The sequence below is a fragment of the Choloepus didactylus genome, chromosome 1 (genome assembly GCF_015220235.1).
Source record: "Choloepus didactylus isolate mChoDid1 chromosome 1, mChoDid1.pri, whole genome shotgun sequence".
NCBI classification, from domain to species: Eukaryota; Metazoa; Chordata; class Mammalia; order Pilosa; family Megalonychidae; genus Choloepus; species Choloepus didactylus.
Genome location: NC_051307.1, coordinates 185,606,368 through 185,623,863, shown reverse-complemented (window position 1 = coordinate 185,623,863; position 17,496 = coordinate 185,606,368). Strand labels below are relative to the sequence as shown.

At 38.8% G+C, this 17,496-nt stretch overlaps 1 protein-coding gene across 1 annotated transcript in view; it reads right to left on the bottom strand.

Moving 5' to 3' along the window:
* FBXL2 (F-box and leucine rich repeat protein 2) overlaps positions 1-17,496 on the bottom strand; it is a 192,487-nt gene that overhangs the window by 61,716 nt on the left and 113,275 nt on the right. Inside the window, exons 3-5 of the mRNA XM_037846740.1 lie at positions 16,327-16,381; positions 15,979-16,053; positions 1,243-1,337 (exon numbers count right to left, since the gene is read on the bottom strand). Of these exons, the coding sequence (XP_037702668.1) occupies positions 1,243-1,337; positions 15,979-16,053; positions 16,327-16,381 (225 nt within the window). The remainder of the gene's footprint in view (positions 1-1,242; positions 1,338-15,978; positions 16,054-16,326; positions 16,382-17,496) is intronic.

Genomic DNA, 17,496 nt, shown 5'->3' with positions numbered 1-17,496 from the left:
TGGTGGTTTGATGGGTTGAGCCCTCTACCATAAGTTTTACCCTTGGGAAGACGGTTGCTGCAAAGGAGAGGCTAGGCCTCCCTGTATTTGTGCCTAAGAGTCTCCTCCTGAATGCCTCTTTGTTGCTCAGATGTGGCCCTCTCTCTCTGGCTAAGCCAACTTGAAAGGTGAAATCACTGCCCTCCCCCCTACGTGGGATCAGACACCCAGGGAAGTGAATCTCCCTGGCAACGTGGAATATGACTCCCGGGGAGGAATGTAGACCCGGCATCGTGGGATGGAGAACATCTTCTTGACCAAAAGGGGGATGTGAAAGGAAATGAAATAAGCTTCAGTGGCAGAGAGATTCCAAAACGAGCCGAGAGATCACTCTGGTGGGCACTCTTACGCACACTTTAGACAACCTTTTTTAGGTTCTAAAGAATTGGGGTAGCTGGTGGTGGATACCTGAAACTATTAAACTACAACCCAGAACCCATGAATCTCGAAGACAGTTGTATAAAAATGTAGCTTATGAGGGGTGACAGTGGGATTGGGAATGCCATAAGGACCAAACTCCACTTTGTCTAGTTTATGGATGGATGTGTAGAAAAGTAGGGGAAGCAAACAGACAGACAAAGGTACCTAGTGTTCTTTTTTACTTCAATTGCTCTTTTTCACTCTAATTATTATTCTTGTTATTTTTGTGTGTGTGCTAATGAAGGTGTCAGGGATTGATTTAGGTGATGAATGTACAACTATGTAATGGTACTGTAAACAATCGAAAGTACAATTTGTTTTGTATGACTGCGTGGTATGTGAATATATCTCAATAAAATGATGATTAAAAAAAAAAAAAAGGCAGCTACTATTATGAGAAACAGACTATGAAGATAGAAAAGCGAAGATGGGAATAGAAGAAAGATAAACTGAAAATACAGTATTTACTGAGAATACACTATATGCCAGGTCCTTCCTACATGTTATTTCATGTGATGCTCATAACATTCCCATGCAGGAGAGGGAAATGACACTAAGTGAAATGAAAACTTTTGTGCCAAGGTCACATCCCTAACAACGGTGAAAATCAGTTTCCAAACCGGGTCTCTAACTTTGAAGTCATAGTCATCTCATTACTCTACATAAATTACCACAGAAAGCACTTAGCAGAGAAGCAAAAAAACATGCTTAGTGTATTTTTGTTGATGAAAACATCAGCTAAAAGCTTACATAACAAAGTGAGTCTCCATAGATGTGACTTACTTCAAGGAAGAATCTCCCACACCAATGCAGCCTCTCAAGCTGAGCTTCCTCAGGAACCCACCGCATCGCTTTGAGATATTTTCCACCACTCGACCCTTGAGTCAAGAGAGGGGGGAGAGGTGCAGGGGAGAATCTCATTTTTTTTATGCTACTTATCTCACAGAACAAATGACCTGAAATTTCAGAATGGAATATATTTTTGCAAGTGTTACAGAAGATATTATGAAACATTATTCCAGAACCTCAGTTCTATCCATAGCACATGAAGGACTGTGCGCACTTTAAAGTGCTTCCAACCAAAGCATTAAATATTATTTAAAAATCTGTGCATTCACATGAAATATAAGAATGAGCAGACTGAAAGAGACAGAAAGTAAACTACAGGTTACCAGGGGCTGGGGGTCAGGGAAGGAATGGGGGTCATTGCTTTAATAGGTACAGTTTTGTTTGGGATGATGAAAAAGTTTTGGTAATGAATGGATGGTGGTGATAGTGGCACAATATTGTGAATGTAACTAAAATCACTGAATTGCATACAGGAAAGTGGTTAAAATGGGAAATTTTGTGTTGAATATATGTTACCACAATAAAATGAAAATACAATATTCAAGTTAATGGTTCTGTTCCTTACCTATTTTTTAAATGCAATTTTATTGCGATATAGTCACATAACATACAATCCTTCAAAGTGTACAATCAGTTGTTCACAGTATCATCATATAGTTGTGCACTCATCACCACAATCTTTAAACATTTTCATTACTCCAAAAAATAAAATTAAAATTAAAAAGAACATCCAAAACATCCCATTCCCCTCCTCCCCCATTGTTCATTTACTTCTTAACACTCATTCGTTGTATTTTTTAACTTTATAAAAAAATTAAAAAAACAATAAAAATAAACATTTCAAACCAAACCAAAACAAAGGAATAAGAAAAAACAACCTAAAATATCGACATTGCTTCCACCATATCCCTACCCTATCCCAAGAAAATAAACAAACAAAAGACAGTTCTCTAAGAGGAAATACAAATGGCCAAGAAACACATGAAACAATGTTCAGCTTCACTAGTTGTTAGAGAGATGCACATTAAGACCACAATGAGATACCATCTCATACCAATTAGAATGGCTGCCATTAAACTAACAGGAAACTATAAATGCTGGAGGGGATGTGGAGAAATTGGAACTCTTATTCATTGTTGGTGGGACTGTATAATGGTTCAGCCACTCTGGAAGTCAGTCTGGCAGTTCCTTAGAAAACTAGATATGGAGTTACCCTTCGATCCAGCAATTGCACTTCTTGGTATATACCTCGAAGATAGGAAAGCAGTCACACGAACAGATATCTGCACGCCAATGTTCACAGCAGCATTATTCACAATTGCCAAGAGATGGAAACAACCCAAATGTCCTTCAACAGAACATAAATAAAATGTGGTATATACACATGATGGAATACTACGCAGCAGTAAGAAGGAATGATGTCGTGAAACATGACAACATGGATGAACCTTGAAGACATAATGCTGAGCGAAATAAGCCAGGCACAAAAAGAGAACTATTATATGCTACCACTAATGTGAACTTTGAAAAATGTAAAACAAATGGTTTATAATGTAGAATGTAGGGGAACTAGCTATAGAGACCAATTAAGGAAGGGGGAACGATAATCCAATAAGAACAGATAAGCTATCGTGAGTAAATCTAACATTCTGGGAATGCCCAGGAATGACTATGGTCTGTTAATTTCTGATGGGTATAGTAGGAACAAGTTCACAGAAATGTTGCTATATTAGGTAACTTTCTTGGGGTAGAATAGGAACATGTTGGAAGTCAAGTAGTTATCTTAGGTTAGTTGTCTTTTTCTTACTCCCTTGTTTATGGTCTGTTTGAAATATTCTTTTATTGTATGTTTTTTTTTAATTTTTTTAATTTTTATACAGTGGATTTAAAAAAAAGTTTAAAAAAAAAAACATGGAAAAAAATATGCAGAGCCCCCTTGAGGAACTGGTGGAGAATGCAGGAGTACTGTCCTGCCCCACCTCAATGGTTGCTAATGTGCTCACAGACATAGGGGACTGGTGGTTTGATGGGCTGAGCCCTCTACCACAGGACTTGCCCTTGGGAAGACTGTTGCTGCAAAGGAGAGACTAAGTCTCCCTATAACTGTGCCTAAGAACCTCCTCCCAAATGCCTCTTTGTTGCTCAGATGTGGCCCTCTCTCTCTAGCTAAGCTAACTTGAAAGGTGAAATCACTGCCCTCCTCCCTACGTGGGATCAGATACCCAGGGGAGTGAATCTTCCTGGCAACATGGAATATGACTCCCGGGGAGGAATGTAGACCCGGCATCGTGGGATGGAGAACATCTTCTTGACCAAAAGGGGGAAATGAAAGGAAATGAAATAAGCTTCAGTGGCAGAGAGATTCCAAAAAGAGCTGAGAGGTCACTCTGGTGGGCACTCTTACACACAATATAGACAACCCTTTTTAGGTTCTAATGAATTGGGGTAGCTGGTGGTAGATAACTGAAACTATCAAACTACAACCCAGAACCTATGAATCTTGAAGATGATTGTATAAAAATGTAGCTTATGAGGGGTGATAATGGGATTGGGAAAGCCATAAGGACCACACTCCCCTTTATCTAGTTTATGGATGGATGAGTAGAAAAATGGGGGAAGGAAACAAACAAACACACAAACAGACAAAGGCACCCAGTGTTCTTTTTTACTTTAATTGCTCTTTTTCACTTTAATTATTATTCTTGCTATTTTTGTGTGTGTGGTAATGAAGGTGTCAGGGATTGATTCTGGTGATGAATGTACAACTATCTAATGGTACTGTGAACAATCGAATGTACGATTTGTTTTGTATGACTGCGTGGTATGTGAATATATCTCAATAAAATGAATATTAAAAAAAAGTGAAAATAACCAAAAAAAAAGGTAATTGCTTTAAAATTTCTCGTGACAGTGATATGTTCTTCATATTATTGTTCTTTGTGCTGTATGACTCTATGATTACCAGGGTTTGTAAAAAAAAATAGAAAAAATAAATATGCAAATAAAAAAAAAGATAGTAGCAACTCAAATGTCCAACAACAGATGAATGAATAAACAAAACGTGGTATATACACACAATGGAATATAATTCAGTCATAAAAAGGAATGATTTCTTTTAATGCTACATGTTTGAACCTTGAAGGTATCATGTTGAATGAAAATAAATGAGACATGAAGAGACAAAAATAAAAAATTAAATAAATAAAAATAAACATTTCAAACCAAACCAAAGGAATAAGAAAAGACAAATAACCTAAAATATCGACATTGCTTCCACCATATTCCTACCCTACCCAAGAAAATAAACAAACTATAACCAAAAAAAGGAATAAGAAAAACAAATAATCTAAAATAACTACATTACTGTGAACCTGTTCCTACCATACCACCTAAAAATTAACAAACCATAGCTGTTCCTGAGCATTCCCATAACATTAAGTTTACCCTCCATAACTTATCTGTTCTTATTAGATTATTTTGTTCCCCCTTCCCTATTTGTTGTCTATCGCTACATTCTACAATATAAACCATTTATTTTACATTTTTTCACAGAGTTCACATTAGTGGTAGCATACAATATCTCCCTTTTTGTGCCTGGTTTATTTCACTCAGCATTATGTCTTCAAGGTTCTTCCATGTTGTCATTTGTTTCACGACCTCATTCCTTCTTACTGCCATATAGTATTCCATCATGTGTTTATACCACATTTTGTTTATCCAATCATCTGCTGAAGGACATTTGGGTTGTTTCCATCTCTTGGCAATTGTGAATAATGCCGCTATGAACATCAGTGTGCAGATATCTGTTCGTGTCACTGGTTTCAGATCTTCCGGGTATATAGCGAGAAGTGAAATTGCTGGATCTAAGGGTAACTCTATATCTAGTTTTCTAAGGAACTGCCAGACTGTCTTCCAGAGCGGCTATACCATTATACAGTCCCACCAATAATGAATAGGAATTCCAACTACTCCACATCCTCTCCAGCATTTGTGGTTTCCTGTTTGTTCAATGGTAGGCAATCTAATTGGTGTGAGATGATATCCCATTGTGGTCTTAATTTGCATCTCCCTAGTAGCTAGTGAAGATGAACATTTTTTTCATGTGTTTTTTAGCCATTTGTATTTCCTCTTCAGAGAGCTGTCTTTCCATATCTTTTGCCTATTTTATAATCGGGCTGTCTGTACTATTGTCGTTGAGTTGGAGGATTTCTTTATATGTGCAAGATATCAGTCTTTTGTCAGACACTTTGTTTCCAAATATTTTTTCTCATTGAGTTGGCTTCTTCTTCACCTTTTTTACAAATTCCTTTGAGGAACAAAAGCTTTCAAGTTTGAGGAGTTTCCATTTATCTATTTTTTCTTTTGTTGCTTGTGCTTTAGGTGTAAGGTCTAAGAAGTGACCTCCTAATACAAAGTCTTGAAGATATTTCCCTATATTACCTTCTAGGAGTTTTATGGTACTGTCTCTCACATTGAGGTCTTTAATTCATTTTGAGTTAATTTTTGTCTAGGGTGCAAGGTAGGGGTCCTCTTTCATTCGTTTGGATATGGATATCCAGCTCTCACAGCCCCATTTGTTGAATAGACTGTTATGTCCCAGATCAGTGGTTTTGGGGCCTTATCAAAGATCGGTTGACTGTAGATCTGGGGGTCTATCTCCGAATTCTCAATTCGATTCCACTGATCAATATGTCTATCTTTGTGCCAGTACCATGCTGTTTTGACTACTGTGGATTTATGATAAGCTTCAAAGTCAGGGAATGTAAGTCCTCTCACTTCATTTTTCTTTTTTAGAATGTTTTTAGCAATTCGAGGCATCTTTCCCTTGCAAATAAATTTCATAACTAGCTTTTCCAAATCTGCAAAGTAGGTTCTTGGAATTTTTATTGGAATTGAATTGAATCTGCAGATAAGTTTGAGTAGAACTGACATCTTAACGAATCAATTAGCCTTCCTATCCATGAACATGGAATATTTTTCCATCTTTTTAGGTCCCCTTCTATTTCTTTTGATAAAGTTAGGTAGTTTTCTGTGTATAGGTCTTTTACTTCTTTGGTTAAGTTTATTCCTAGGTATTTGATTTTTTTAGTTGCTGTTGAGAATGGAACCATTTTCTTGAGTGTCTCTTCAGTTATGTCATTTCTAGTGTATAGGAACATTACTAACTTATGTGCATTAATCTTGTATCCCGCTACTTTGCTAAATTTGCTTATTACCTCAAGTAGCTGTCGCCGATTTCTCAGGTTTTTCCATATATAAGATCATGCCATTTGCAAACAATGACAGTTTTACTTCTTCCTTTCCAATTTGGATGCCTTTTATTTCTTGGTCTTGCCGGACTGCTCTGGCTAGCACTTCTAACACAATGTTGAATAATGGCGGGGACAGTGGGCATCCTTGTCTCGTTTCTGATCTTAGAGGAAGGCTTTCAGCCTCTCGCTATTGAGTACTATGCTGGCTATGGGTTTTTCATATAAGCCCTTTATCATATTGAGGAAATTTCCTTCAATTCCTATCTTTTGAAGTGCTTTTATCAAAAAAGTATGCTGTATTTTGTGAAATGCTTTTTCAGCATCTATTGAGATGATCATTTGATTTTTCCCTTTTGATTTGTTAATGTGTTGTATTACATCGATTGATTTTCTAATGCTGAACCATCCCTGCATGCCTGGAATGAACCCCACTTGGTAATGGAGTATGATTTTCTTAATCTGTCTTTGGATTTGATTTGCAAGTATTTTGTTGAGAATTTTTGCATCTACATTCATGAGGGAGACTGGCCTGTAGGTTTCGTTTTTTGTAGCATCTTTACCTGGTTTGGGTATTAGAGTGATGTTAGCTTCCAAAAATGAGTTAGGTAGTGTTCCATTTTCTTCAATGTTTTGAAAGAGTTTAAGTAAGACTTGTCAGTTCTTTTTGGAAAGTTTGGTAGAATTCCTGTGAAGCCATCTGGCCCTGGGCATGTATTTGTGGGAAGATTCTGATAACTGATTGGATCTGTTTGCTTATGATTGGTTTGTTGAGGTCTTCTATTTCTTCTCTGGTCAGTCTAGGTTGTTTGCGTGTCTCCAGGAAATTGTCCATTTCCTCTACATTATCTAGTTTATTGGCATACAGTTGTTCATAGTATCCTATTATTTTTTAAATTTCTTTGAGATCTGCAGTAATGTTGCCTCTCTCATTGACTATCTTGTTTATTTTGGTCTTCTCTCTTTTTTATTTTGTCAGTCTAGCTAGGAGCTTGTCAATCTTCTTGATCTTCTCAAAGAACGAACTTCTGCTTTTATTCACTCTATTGTTTTTTTGTTCTCTATGTCATTTATTTCTGCTTTAACCCTTGTTATTTCTTTTCTTCTACTTCGTTTAGGATTAGTTTGCTGTTCATTTTCTAGCTTCCTCAGTTTTTCCATTAGTTCTTTGATTTTAGCTCTCTCTTCCTTTTTAATGTATGCATTTAGAGCTATAAATTTCCCCCGCAATACCGCCTTCGCTGCATCCCATAAGTTTCCATATGTTGTGCTCTCATTTTCATTCGTCTCAAGATATTTAGCAATTTATCTTGCTATTTCTTCTATAACCCACTGATTTTTTAGGAGTGTGTTGTTTAACCTCCAGATATTTGTGAATGTTCTAAATCTCTGATGGTTATTGACTTCCAGTTGTATTCCATTGTGGTCACAGAATGTCCTTTGAATAATTTCAATGTTTTTAAATTTATTGAGGCTTGTTTTATGGCCCAGCATATGATCTATTCTGGAGAAAGTTCAGTGAGCACTAGAGAAGAATGTATATCCTGGTGACTTGGGACGTAATATTCTATATATGTCTGTTAATTCAAATTCATTTATCACATTGTTTAGGTTTTCAATTTCCTTACTGGTCTCCGGTTGATTATATACACGAGAGAGTGATGTATTGAAATCTCCCATAATTATTGTGGAAACATCTATTGCTTCCTTCAGTTTTGCCAATGTTTGTCTCATGTACTTTGGTGCACCTTGACTGGGTGCATAGACACTTATGATTGTTATTTCTCCTTGAATTGTCCCTTTTATTAGTGTACAGTGACCTTCTTTTTCTCTTATAACATCCTTGCATTTAAAGTCTATTTTATCTGAAATTAATATTGCTACTCCTGCTTTCTTTTGGCTGTAGCTTGCATGGAATATTTTTTTCTATCCTTTCACTTTCAATTTATTTGTGTCTCTGGGTCTAAGATGAGTCTCTTGTAAGCCACATATTGATGGTTTATATTTTTAAATCCATTCTGCCAACCTGTATCTTTTAATTGGGGTGTTAAATCTATTCACATTCAATGTTATTACCGTGAAGGCATTTCTTGAATCGGCCATCATATCCTATGGTTTTTATTTGTCACATATATTCCACCCCCCTTATTTCCTTTAACTTACCCTTACTAAACTCTTTAGTTCTGAGTACTTCTCCATACCTCTCTCTTTTTTTCTCTGCCAGTAGGACTCCCTTCAGTATCTCTTGTAGGGCAGGTCTCTTGTTAGCAAATTCTCTCAGTATTTGTTTGTCTGTGAAGACTTTAAGCTCTCCCTTAAATTTGAAGGAGAGCTTTGCTAGATAAATAATTCTTGGTTGGCAATTTTTCTTTCAGAATTTTAAATATGTCATACCACTGCCGTCTCACCTTCATGGTGGCCTCTGAGTAGTCACTGCTTAGTCTTATGTTGCTTCCCTTTTATGTGGTGAATTGCTTCTCCTTTGCTGCTCTCATAACTTGCTCCTTCTCTTCAGCATTTGACAATCTGGTCAGAATATGTCTTGGAATGGGTTTATTTGGATTTATTCTGTTTCAAGTTCATTGGGCATCTATGATTTGCATATTCATGTTATTTAGAAGGGTTGGGAAGTTTTCCCCAACAATGTCTTTGAATACTCTTCCTAGTCCTTTACACTTCTCTTCCCCTTCTGCAACACCAATGATTCTTATATTTGTGTGCTTCACATTGTCCATCATATCCCTGAGATCCATTTCAAATTTTCCAATTTTTTTCTCCATTCACTCTTGTACTTTCACTCTCCAGAGCATTTTCTTCAAGTTCGCTTACTTGTTCTTCAAGTTCATCTAATTTGCTGCTGTGTGTTTCCAGGATCCTTTTAATTTGATCAAATTTCTTTCCATAAGCTCATCTATTTTTTAATTTACTCTTGCAAATTCTCCTTTATGCTCTTCTAGGGTCTTCTTCATGTCCTTTATATCCTAAGCCATGATCTTGTCATTTGTAATTACTTCTTTGATTAACTGCTCCAAGTTCTGTGTCTCCTCTGGTTTTTTGATTTGGGTGTTTGGGCTATCCATATCTTCTGTTTCTTCATATGCTTTAAAATTTTCTGTTGTTTTTTGGCCTCTTGGCATTTGCTAATATTGATAGGGTACTTTTAGGATATGGAGCCTAATTTGAACAATTATCTATAATTTGACAGAGCTACAGCTTGGTGGAGTGCACTTTCTCTGACCTACCAGCAGAAGATGCCACTGAGCCACCTATTACCCTCAAGCCAGTTCTCCCCGAATTTGCCTATGCAGCGAGTAGGGATCCAAACCTTGTGGAGATCCAATTAGTGCACAGATTTTCCTTGTGCAGCTGGGACACCAGCCCTGAGGGTGGGGGGTGTGCCCTGTGCAGTTAGGCAGGGAAGATGGCTTTAAGATCCAGAACTCCCAGCCTTTCCTAGAGTCTTAAAGCTGTTGCACGAGTCCAACCCTTCAGCTCAGATTCTCCACAGTCTCTCTCTGCCATAGGCCCACAAGTCCCTGTGATTCGTGTAGCACTCTTGGCACTTCTGTGCAGGACCCAGCCTCTAAGCTGTGCACTCCGTAGGCCTCTGCGGAGGAAGACTGCGCAATATCACAGGTGAGCGGAGTCCCCAAGGAAAGCTCTCAGCTGAGGCACTGTGAAGGAGTGTCTCCCAGCCTGCTGAAAAGATAGCTGTACGGGGCATGGTAACTTCACACTTCCGCAGTCCTCCGCCTGCGGCAGTGGGCCGTTACTGGCTCCAGGACAATTAGCTCCATTTGTGTGAAAGGCTATTGTTCTGGTTTGCTAATGCTGCCTTTTTTTGCAGAATACCAGAAATGGACTGGCTTTTATAAAGGGGGTTTATTTGGTTACAAAGTTACAGTCTTAAGGCCATAAATTGTCCAAGGTAAGGCCTCAATAATAGGGTACCTCCACTGGAAAAATGCCACTGGAATCCAGAAAACCTCTGTTAGCTGGGAATGCATGTGGCTGGCATCTGCTTGCTCCCAAGTTGCGTTTCAAAATGGTGTTCTCCAAAATGCTGCTCTTGGGGCGTTTTGTCCTCTCTTAGCTGCAGCTCCTCTTCAAAATGTCACTCTCAGGTGCTCTAGCAAAATATCACTGTTAGCTGTTCTGAGGTCCTTCTGTCTGTGAACTCCTTTATATGACTCCAGTGATCCAATTAACCCCCACCCTGAATGGGAGGTAACACCTCCATGGAAATTATCCAATCAAATGTTTCACTCACAGTTGACTGAGTCACATCTCCACGGAAACACTCAAAGAATTCCAATCTAATCAACAGTAACACGTCTGCCCCCCATAAGACTGCATCAAAGTACATGGCATTTTGGGGAACATAATACATCCAAACCAGCACATTCCATCCCCTGGACCCCAAAATGACATGATCTTTCCATATACAAAATACATACATCCCATTACAATATCACAAAAACTTAAATCATTTCAGTAACAAGAAAAAAGTACAAGATGCCATCAAAATCAGTCACATGTGTGGTCTGTCCTAAAGCAAAATTCCCCTCTATTTGTGGACCTGTGAAACTCAGAACAAGTTATATACTGCCAATATACAAAGGAAGGACAATCACAGGATAAACATTCTGATGACAATAGGAAGAAACTGAAAGGAAAACAGGGTTTAAGGAACCAAAACAGTTCCTGAAACCCACAGGGCAAACTCCATTAGATTTCAAAGTCTGAGAGTCATTTAAAGAATGATGTTGTATCCTTGGGGCTTGAGAGAGTGGGAGTCCAACTCTTTCCAAGGGCCCACATGGCAGCCGCCCTTTTCTCTCCAAATGCTGGAGAGGGTGCTCCAACATATCCACACATTGGGGAGACCACCTTTTTCTAGGCCCCACCCTCCTCAAATATCAGGGTGCCACCCAGACTCTGCCTCTCCAGGGCAAAGGCTCTCCCCTCTTTGAACAATGGGGTGGCGGCCAGGCTCTCCCCAACCCAGGGAATGTGCTCCACCCTCTCTGGGGCCTGGGGTGGCAGCATTCTTCCTGAGCATCAAGGCAGAAGGTCCACCCTCAACCTCTGGGGCAAACTCAACCTTTCCACATGTGTGGGTCACTCCATTCTCCCTGCCTGAGACCTCTTGACTCCAGACCTCAATCTCCATGGCTCTGTCTTTGAAGACATTTTTCCTTCAATTTGTTCCTCTGTCCCCTCCAGTCCAGACCGGCCACGGCTCCAGCTATACAATTCTCTCAAAAATCTCGCTGGCTTGGTGTGGTCATAACTTTCAGACAATAGGACTTTCCACAAATCCTTTCTGGATAACTCCATCTCCAATCCTGGCTTGTACTGAAATGGAGGTCAGATCCCATGTTTGGTTAAATCCTCACGTGGAGCTGTAGCTACTGAGGTTTCACCTTCTGGAAGTCCAGAATCTTCCCAACCATCAGTTTCTGGTTTCTTTGTACCCAAGAGTTTGATTCTTAGCCTCTCTCTCTCCACTTGCATTTTACTATAAGCTGCAAGGAGAAGCCAGGCCACGCTTTCGATATTTAGTGTCGAAATCTCTTCAGCTAAGTATCCCAGGTCGTCGTTTTCAAATTCTGCCTTCCATCTGACACGAGGACACAATTTTGCCAAATTCTCTGCCACTTTAAATAAGGATCACCTTTCTTCCAGTTTGCAATGACACATTCATCATTTCTGTTCAAGGCCTCATCAGAAGTATCTTTAGAGTCCATATTTCTACCAACAGTCTCTTCAAAGCTGTCTAAGCCTTTTCTATCAAGCGCCTCACAATTCCTCCAGAATTTTCTCCTTATCCATTTAAAAAGCCGTTCCAACATATTTGGTATTTGCAAACTCAGCAGCACCCCACTTTTGGTACCAAAATCTGTTCTGGTCTGCTAATGCAGCCGTTACGCAAAATACCAGAAATGGATGGGCTTTTATAAAGAGGGTTTATTTGGTTACAAAGTTACAGTCTTATGGCCATAAAGTGTCCAAGGTAAGGCATCAACAGCAGGGTACCTTCACTGAAGGATGGCCATTGGTGTCCAGAAAACCTCTGTTAGCTTGGAAGGCATGTGGCTGGCATCCGCTTGCTCCCAGGTTGCGTTTCAAAATGGCGTTCTCCAAAATGTTGCTCTTGGGGTGTTTTGTCCTCTCTTAGCTGCAGCTGCTCTTCAAAATGTCACTATCAGTTGCTCCAAGGTCCTTCTGTCTGTGAACTCCTTTATATGACTCCAGTGATCCAATTAACACCCACCCTGAATGGGCGAGTAACACCGCCATGGAAATTATCCAAACATTTCACTCATAGTTGACTGAGTCATATCTCCATGGAAACAAAGAATTCCAATCTAATCAACACTAATACATTTACCTCCACAAGACTGCATCAAAGATAATGGCATTCTGGGGGCCATAATACATCCAAACTGGCATAGCTATCATCCATTCCAGATACTGAGGCAGATGCCTGGGGCGTGGAAGGCACTCCCCACCATGCTCAAATGCACGGCTCCCGCTGCCGGGTCTGCAGCAGCTTTCCCGGTTTTTACATTAACCCACCTCCAAATGCTGAACCCAGGTTTCTCTTCACTGTGGCATGGCTGCCGTTTCCCCGGCAGCCTCACTCACTCACTCGATTCCGAATGCTGACTCTCGATTTCACCATGTGCACAGTCACTGTGGATGTAGCAGACCTTGTCCAGCTAGTAGAACTCTGGAACAGCTATTCTGGAGCACTTTCTGTCTCTTATCTAGTGTTTTTCACAGAGAAGTAGTTTGCTCTGTCTCTCCTAATCTACCATCTTGGATCTCCACCTGTTCCTTATCTATTAGACAGTATGTTGTAGATATGTACTTTTAAATGAAGGGCTTTAGAGGAAAAATATGTCTCAGATGGGCTTAAAAGACCTATGGAGTTATGACTTTTAGGTAAACACACTAGTTATTTCTCATTTTTGCTCTAGCAGAATCTTAAATAACCATGAAGACACTAACAATAAAATGTCCAACATTTAAAGGCATGAAAAAAAACTAAACATCAGGGAAACAACACATATTCAGGGAAGAGTGAGGCCGAAGGAGAGACACAATATGCATTTGTCATCTAGATGCTTTATGCTGAATGTGCCTATCTTGCAACTGACTGTTTTAGGTACCTACATTTCCAGTTAATAAATAAGTGACCTTGGGCAAGTGACTCAACCTTTCTGTACCTCAGTTTCTTCAGTATGGTGTTTTTGAGAGGATTAAATGAAATAATGTGTAAAATGCTTAGAATAGTGCCTGGAACACAGTAAATACCAATAATTATATTAATCCTAATCCCTTTGGCTCCTTCTCTCTCTTCACAACGTATCAATAAATCACCATTTCCTCCCAAAGTGGATGTCTCTGAGACCATTAGGTTATCCATGTAATGCTTTCCATGGCAAAAATCTAGCAGGTCCTGTTTAGAGAGTATGGTCCCAAACCTTGGTTCATAATCTGACCTGGATTCAAGTTGCCCATCCATAAGGGAAACTAAACAGTATTAGATTAGATTGCAACCCAGGTGCCAGCTATCTCAGGTTTTCACAAGTAATTCTTTATTTAACTGGAGATCCATAAATTGGTCTTTCCTTTAGGGAAGTACTCCTGAATACTTCTGTGACGTATATATGTAGCTGCAGTTAGATGAAAATCAGCAGTCAGTCAAAATACTGAAATCAAAACTTGAAATAGTATTTTTTACCATTTAAATTTAAAAGTTTTTAATATGCCTGCCAAATGTTGTACAGTCTAGAAAAACTGTCAAAGAAAACTGAGAAAATAAGAACCATGGAAATAGAGAAAATATTCTGCCAAATGTTTTCAAACAATGCCTCTCTTTTGGCCAGTGAAAATGACCACCATTTCTAGAATTTAAGGTTATCCTCATCATCACTAAGTAAAAACACTGAACAAAGATTTAGAGATTATCAACTAGACAGGGAACTATATTGGTTAGTAAGGAATGTCAGCATGTTTGGGTGAGGCACTGTTGCAATCATTGTTATACGTTCTGGAAAGAACATTAAAGAAATCTTAATTCTGGGACCATAGTCTAAGCCAGCAACTAGACCTTATCTTTCCAGGATGAGCTGGGAGCTCTTAAGACCCTGCCCTCTTCTAAGCTCAGAGCACCACAATATGAGAAAAATCAAGGACTTCCCAACACAGATTGTGAGAAACCCTGTGACTGTCCCATCTCCTGCAGGTGTTCTGCTCCAGTGGTTGAGGATGGACACCAAAGGCTCAAGCCAGCAAATAACCAAGTGATGGATATGAAGGGCCACTAGTTCCTCAGGTAGGGTTAAGTAACTAGCAGGAAATTGCCTGAGCCCATTTCAGTATTAAACACATTCATTTCCTTATCCATTAAAAGACATAAGACATATACCTTGGTAAAAAAACTCTTGGCAAACACTCTCCATCTCTCCATGAGTAGCTGAATTAAAACATTATTCCACTATTGTAACTGTTTTGTGTTGACCAAACTGGAAATGAACGAGGTTTTACTAACACTGGGTAAGTAATAACTTCAGAATCTCAAGGCCCTTAAAACATCACTCTAGATAATTACTATGTGCAAAGCTCTTTATTCCTCCCCCCACCTACCCTTTTCTTCTTGGTTAGAAATTTAATATTTAATAGTAAAGTTGTTTTAAAATAAACTTTTGTCATTTGGTCAGGTTTACTACTCTTAAATGTAGGTATTTACATATTGGCCAGATAAATACACCAAAAACTAGGCATTATAAAGGGCTTTAAAGATTACGCCTTTATTTTATAGATCATAAGACTGAGGGACTGAGAGATTCTATGGCTTGACTTAAGTGGCAGGGCTGGGGTGATACTTGATCTCTGGCTTCGCTTCTGGGCCTGTGCTTCTGCCATCTCTCCACTCTTGATGCTGAATGAAAATTCTTAGTAGACCGTTAAGATCAATAAATATTTGTCAAGAGTTGCCTAAGGACTATATGACAATACTGTGAACAACAGATTGTACACTTTGAATGACTGTATGTTATGTGATTATATCTCAATAAAATTGTATTAAAAAAAAGTTACCTAAGGATAAAGCACTGAACCAGGTATTAATGATTCAGGTGTAAGGCTTTAAAAAGCTAAGTGATGGAAACTCAGATTAAAAATATAAACAAGGGGGAAAGTAATCTGTAACTGATTTTACAGTGCAAAAGGTAAAATACAAGCAGAATTTTGGTCTAGAAATTTGCAAATATCTTCCCATTTTTTTTCTCTTTATTCCATCTTGACACTTTATTATTACATCTAAATGCAACAAAATAAAAAGGCAGGAAAGATGGAACAGTTTACTTATCTTTTTAAAAAATCTTCTGTCTAAACCAGTGTAACTTACCTCTACATCCGTTTGAAAGTTAAAAAGGTCTATTCTTTGCCAGTTGCTTCCATCCAGGGCTAAGATATTCCAAGCCTGGAAGGTGGGAAGTAAAGAAGGGTGGATTGAAGCAAGAGTGACACATTTCCTGAGACTTTAAAGAAATCATAGTTTTGACTCAATCTTTGTATTTTAAATTTATATTCTTGATGTATTTTGAGTTACTCATCAAATGGAGAATTATAACATTGAGTTATAGTAAATATAACAGATAATTGACTTGAATTTTTAACTGTTTACATGACTTAAAAACATCCTTATTCTAATAAATCTTGAGATTTATTATTAAAAACATGTTAAATGCCCTACCTTGGAAATCTGTGCACATCGGCACAAAGTTACTATATCCAAGAAGGAAAATATTCTAGGAAGAGAGAAAACAAAAATATGATGGTTTTAACAGTGAACCATATTTGTAACTTAAAAGATAAAATCTAGTGCACCAGCTGGATATATAATAATATTTTTTCAAGATTCCTCAATTTGTAATATACAAATGCACTGTAATTTTATAGCACTACTGTAAAATCACATCTGCACATTTTGAAGCTGTTTAGACACACTATACAAATCCTCTTAAAACAGAACTCATTAAACTTTTATTTCCCTCATTTTACAAAATGGACATGGGACAATGGATCATAACTAATTCTAACTTCTGAATCCCGCAAGCACTGGGCCTGGTGATAGCTGATAGCTAAATTAACTCCCAGGCCCCTAACACACATCACAAACCCTTCAGATGCCTAAGCCACAAATAACATGGCCAAGAAAAGCTGGATAATAAAACCCATTCAGTTAGATGCATTTGTCCACTGGGCCAGATGGAGTTCACTGGCTGGCAAGGTCTGTAAGTGACCCATTCTACCCGGGTCAAAGCAAGAAGCCACAATTTGAGAGAGAGATGGGGAAAAAAAGAAAAACAGAGAAACAAACAAAACATAGTTGACCTGAGCCATGCCCACAGAGAAAGCAGCAAGAGCCAGCATGGCAGGGGTCTGTGTACAGTCCAGACATTCTAGCAGTGGGGGAGGCTGCTGCTGATGGCATGTTGGGCAAACAGTTGCATATGCAACAGTGCTGTCGAATGGCAGCTGAAAACATAGCATCTCAATTCTGGTAGTCCTGGAAGGTAATATGAGAGTCTGTGCATACGTGTGTGGAGGGGGAGAGGAGTGGTGAGATGGCAAACAGCCACATACAAAGTTCCTCAAAATTTTGCAAAGGTAACAATTGGTGGCAAGTTCAAGATCTCTGGGCTTGGAAAAGGAGAGTAGAACCATAAAACAACAGAGTACTGTCATGTTCAATAATGCACCACAAATATGATAGCATAGATGTCATTCTACAATATGGGCTCCAGTCATTTCCTAGTGAAAAGCAAAGAAAAGGAGCATTACAAGAGCTGCACTGACTTTAAAAGACTTAGTGGATCTTTGTACTAAGGAAAATGCTGGTGGCTGCATTATGTGTACTTAA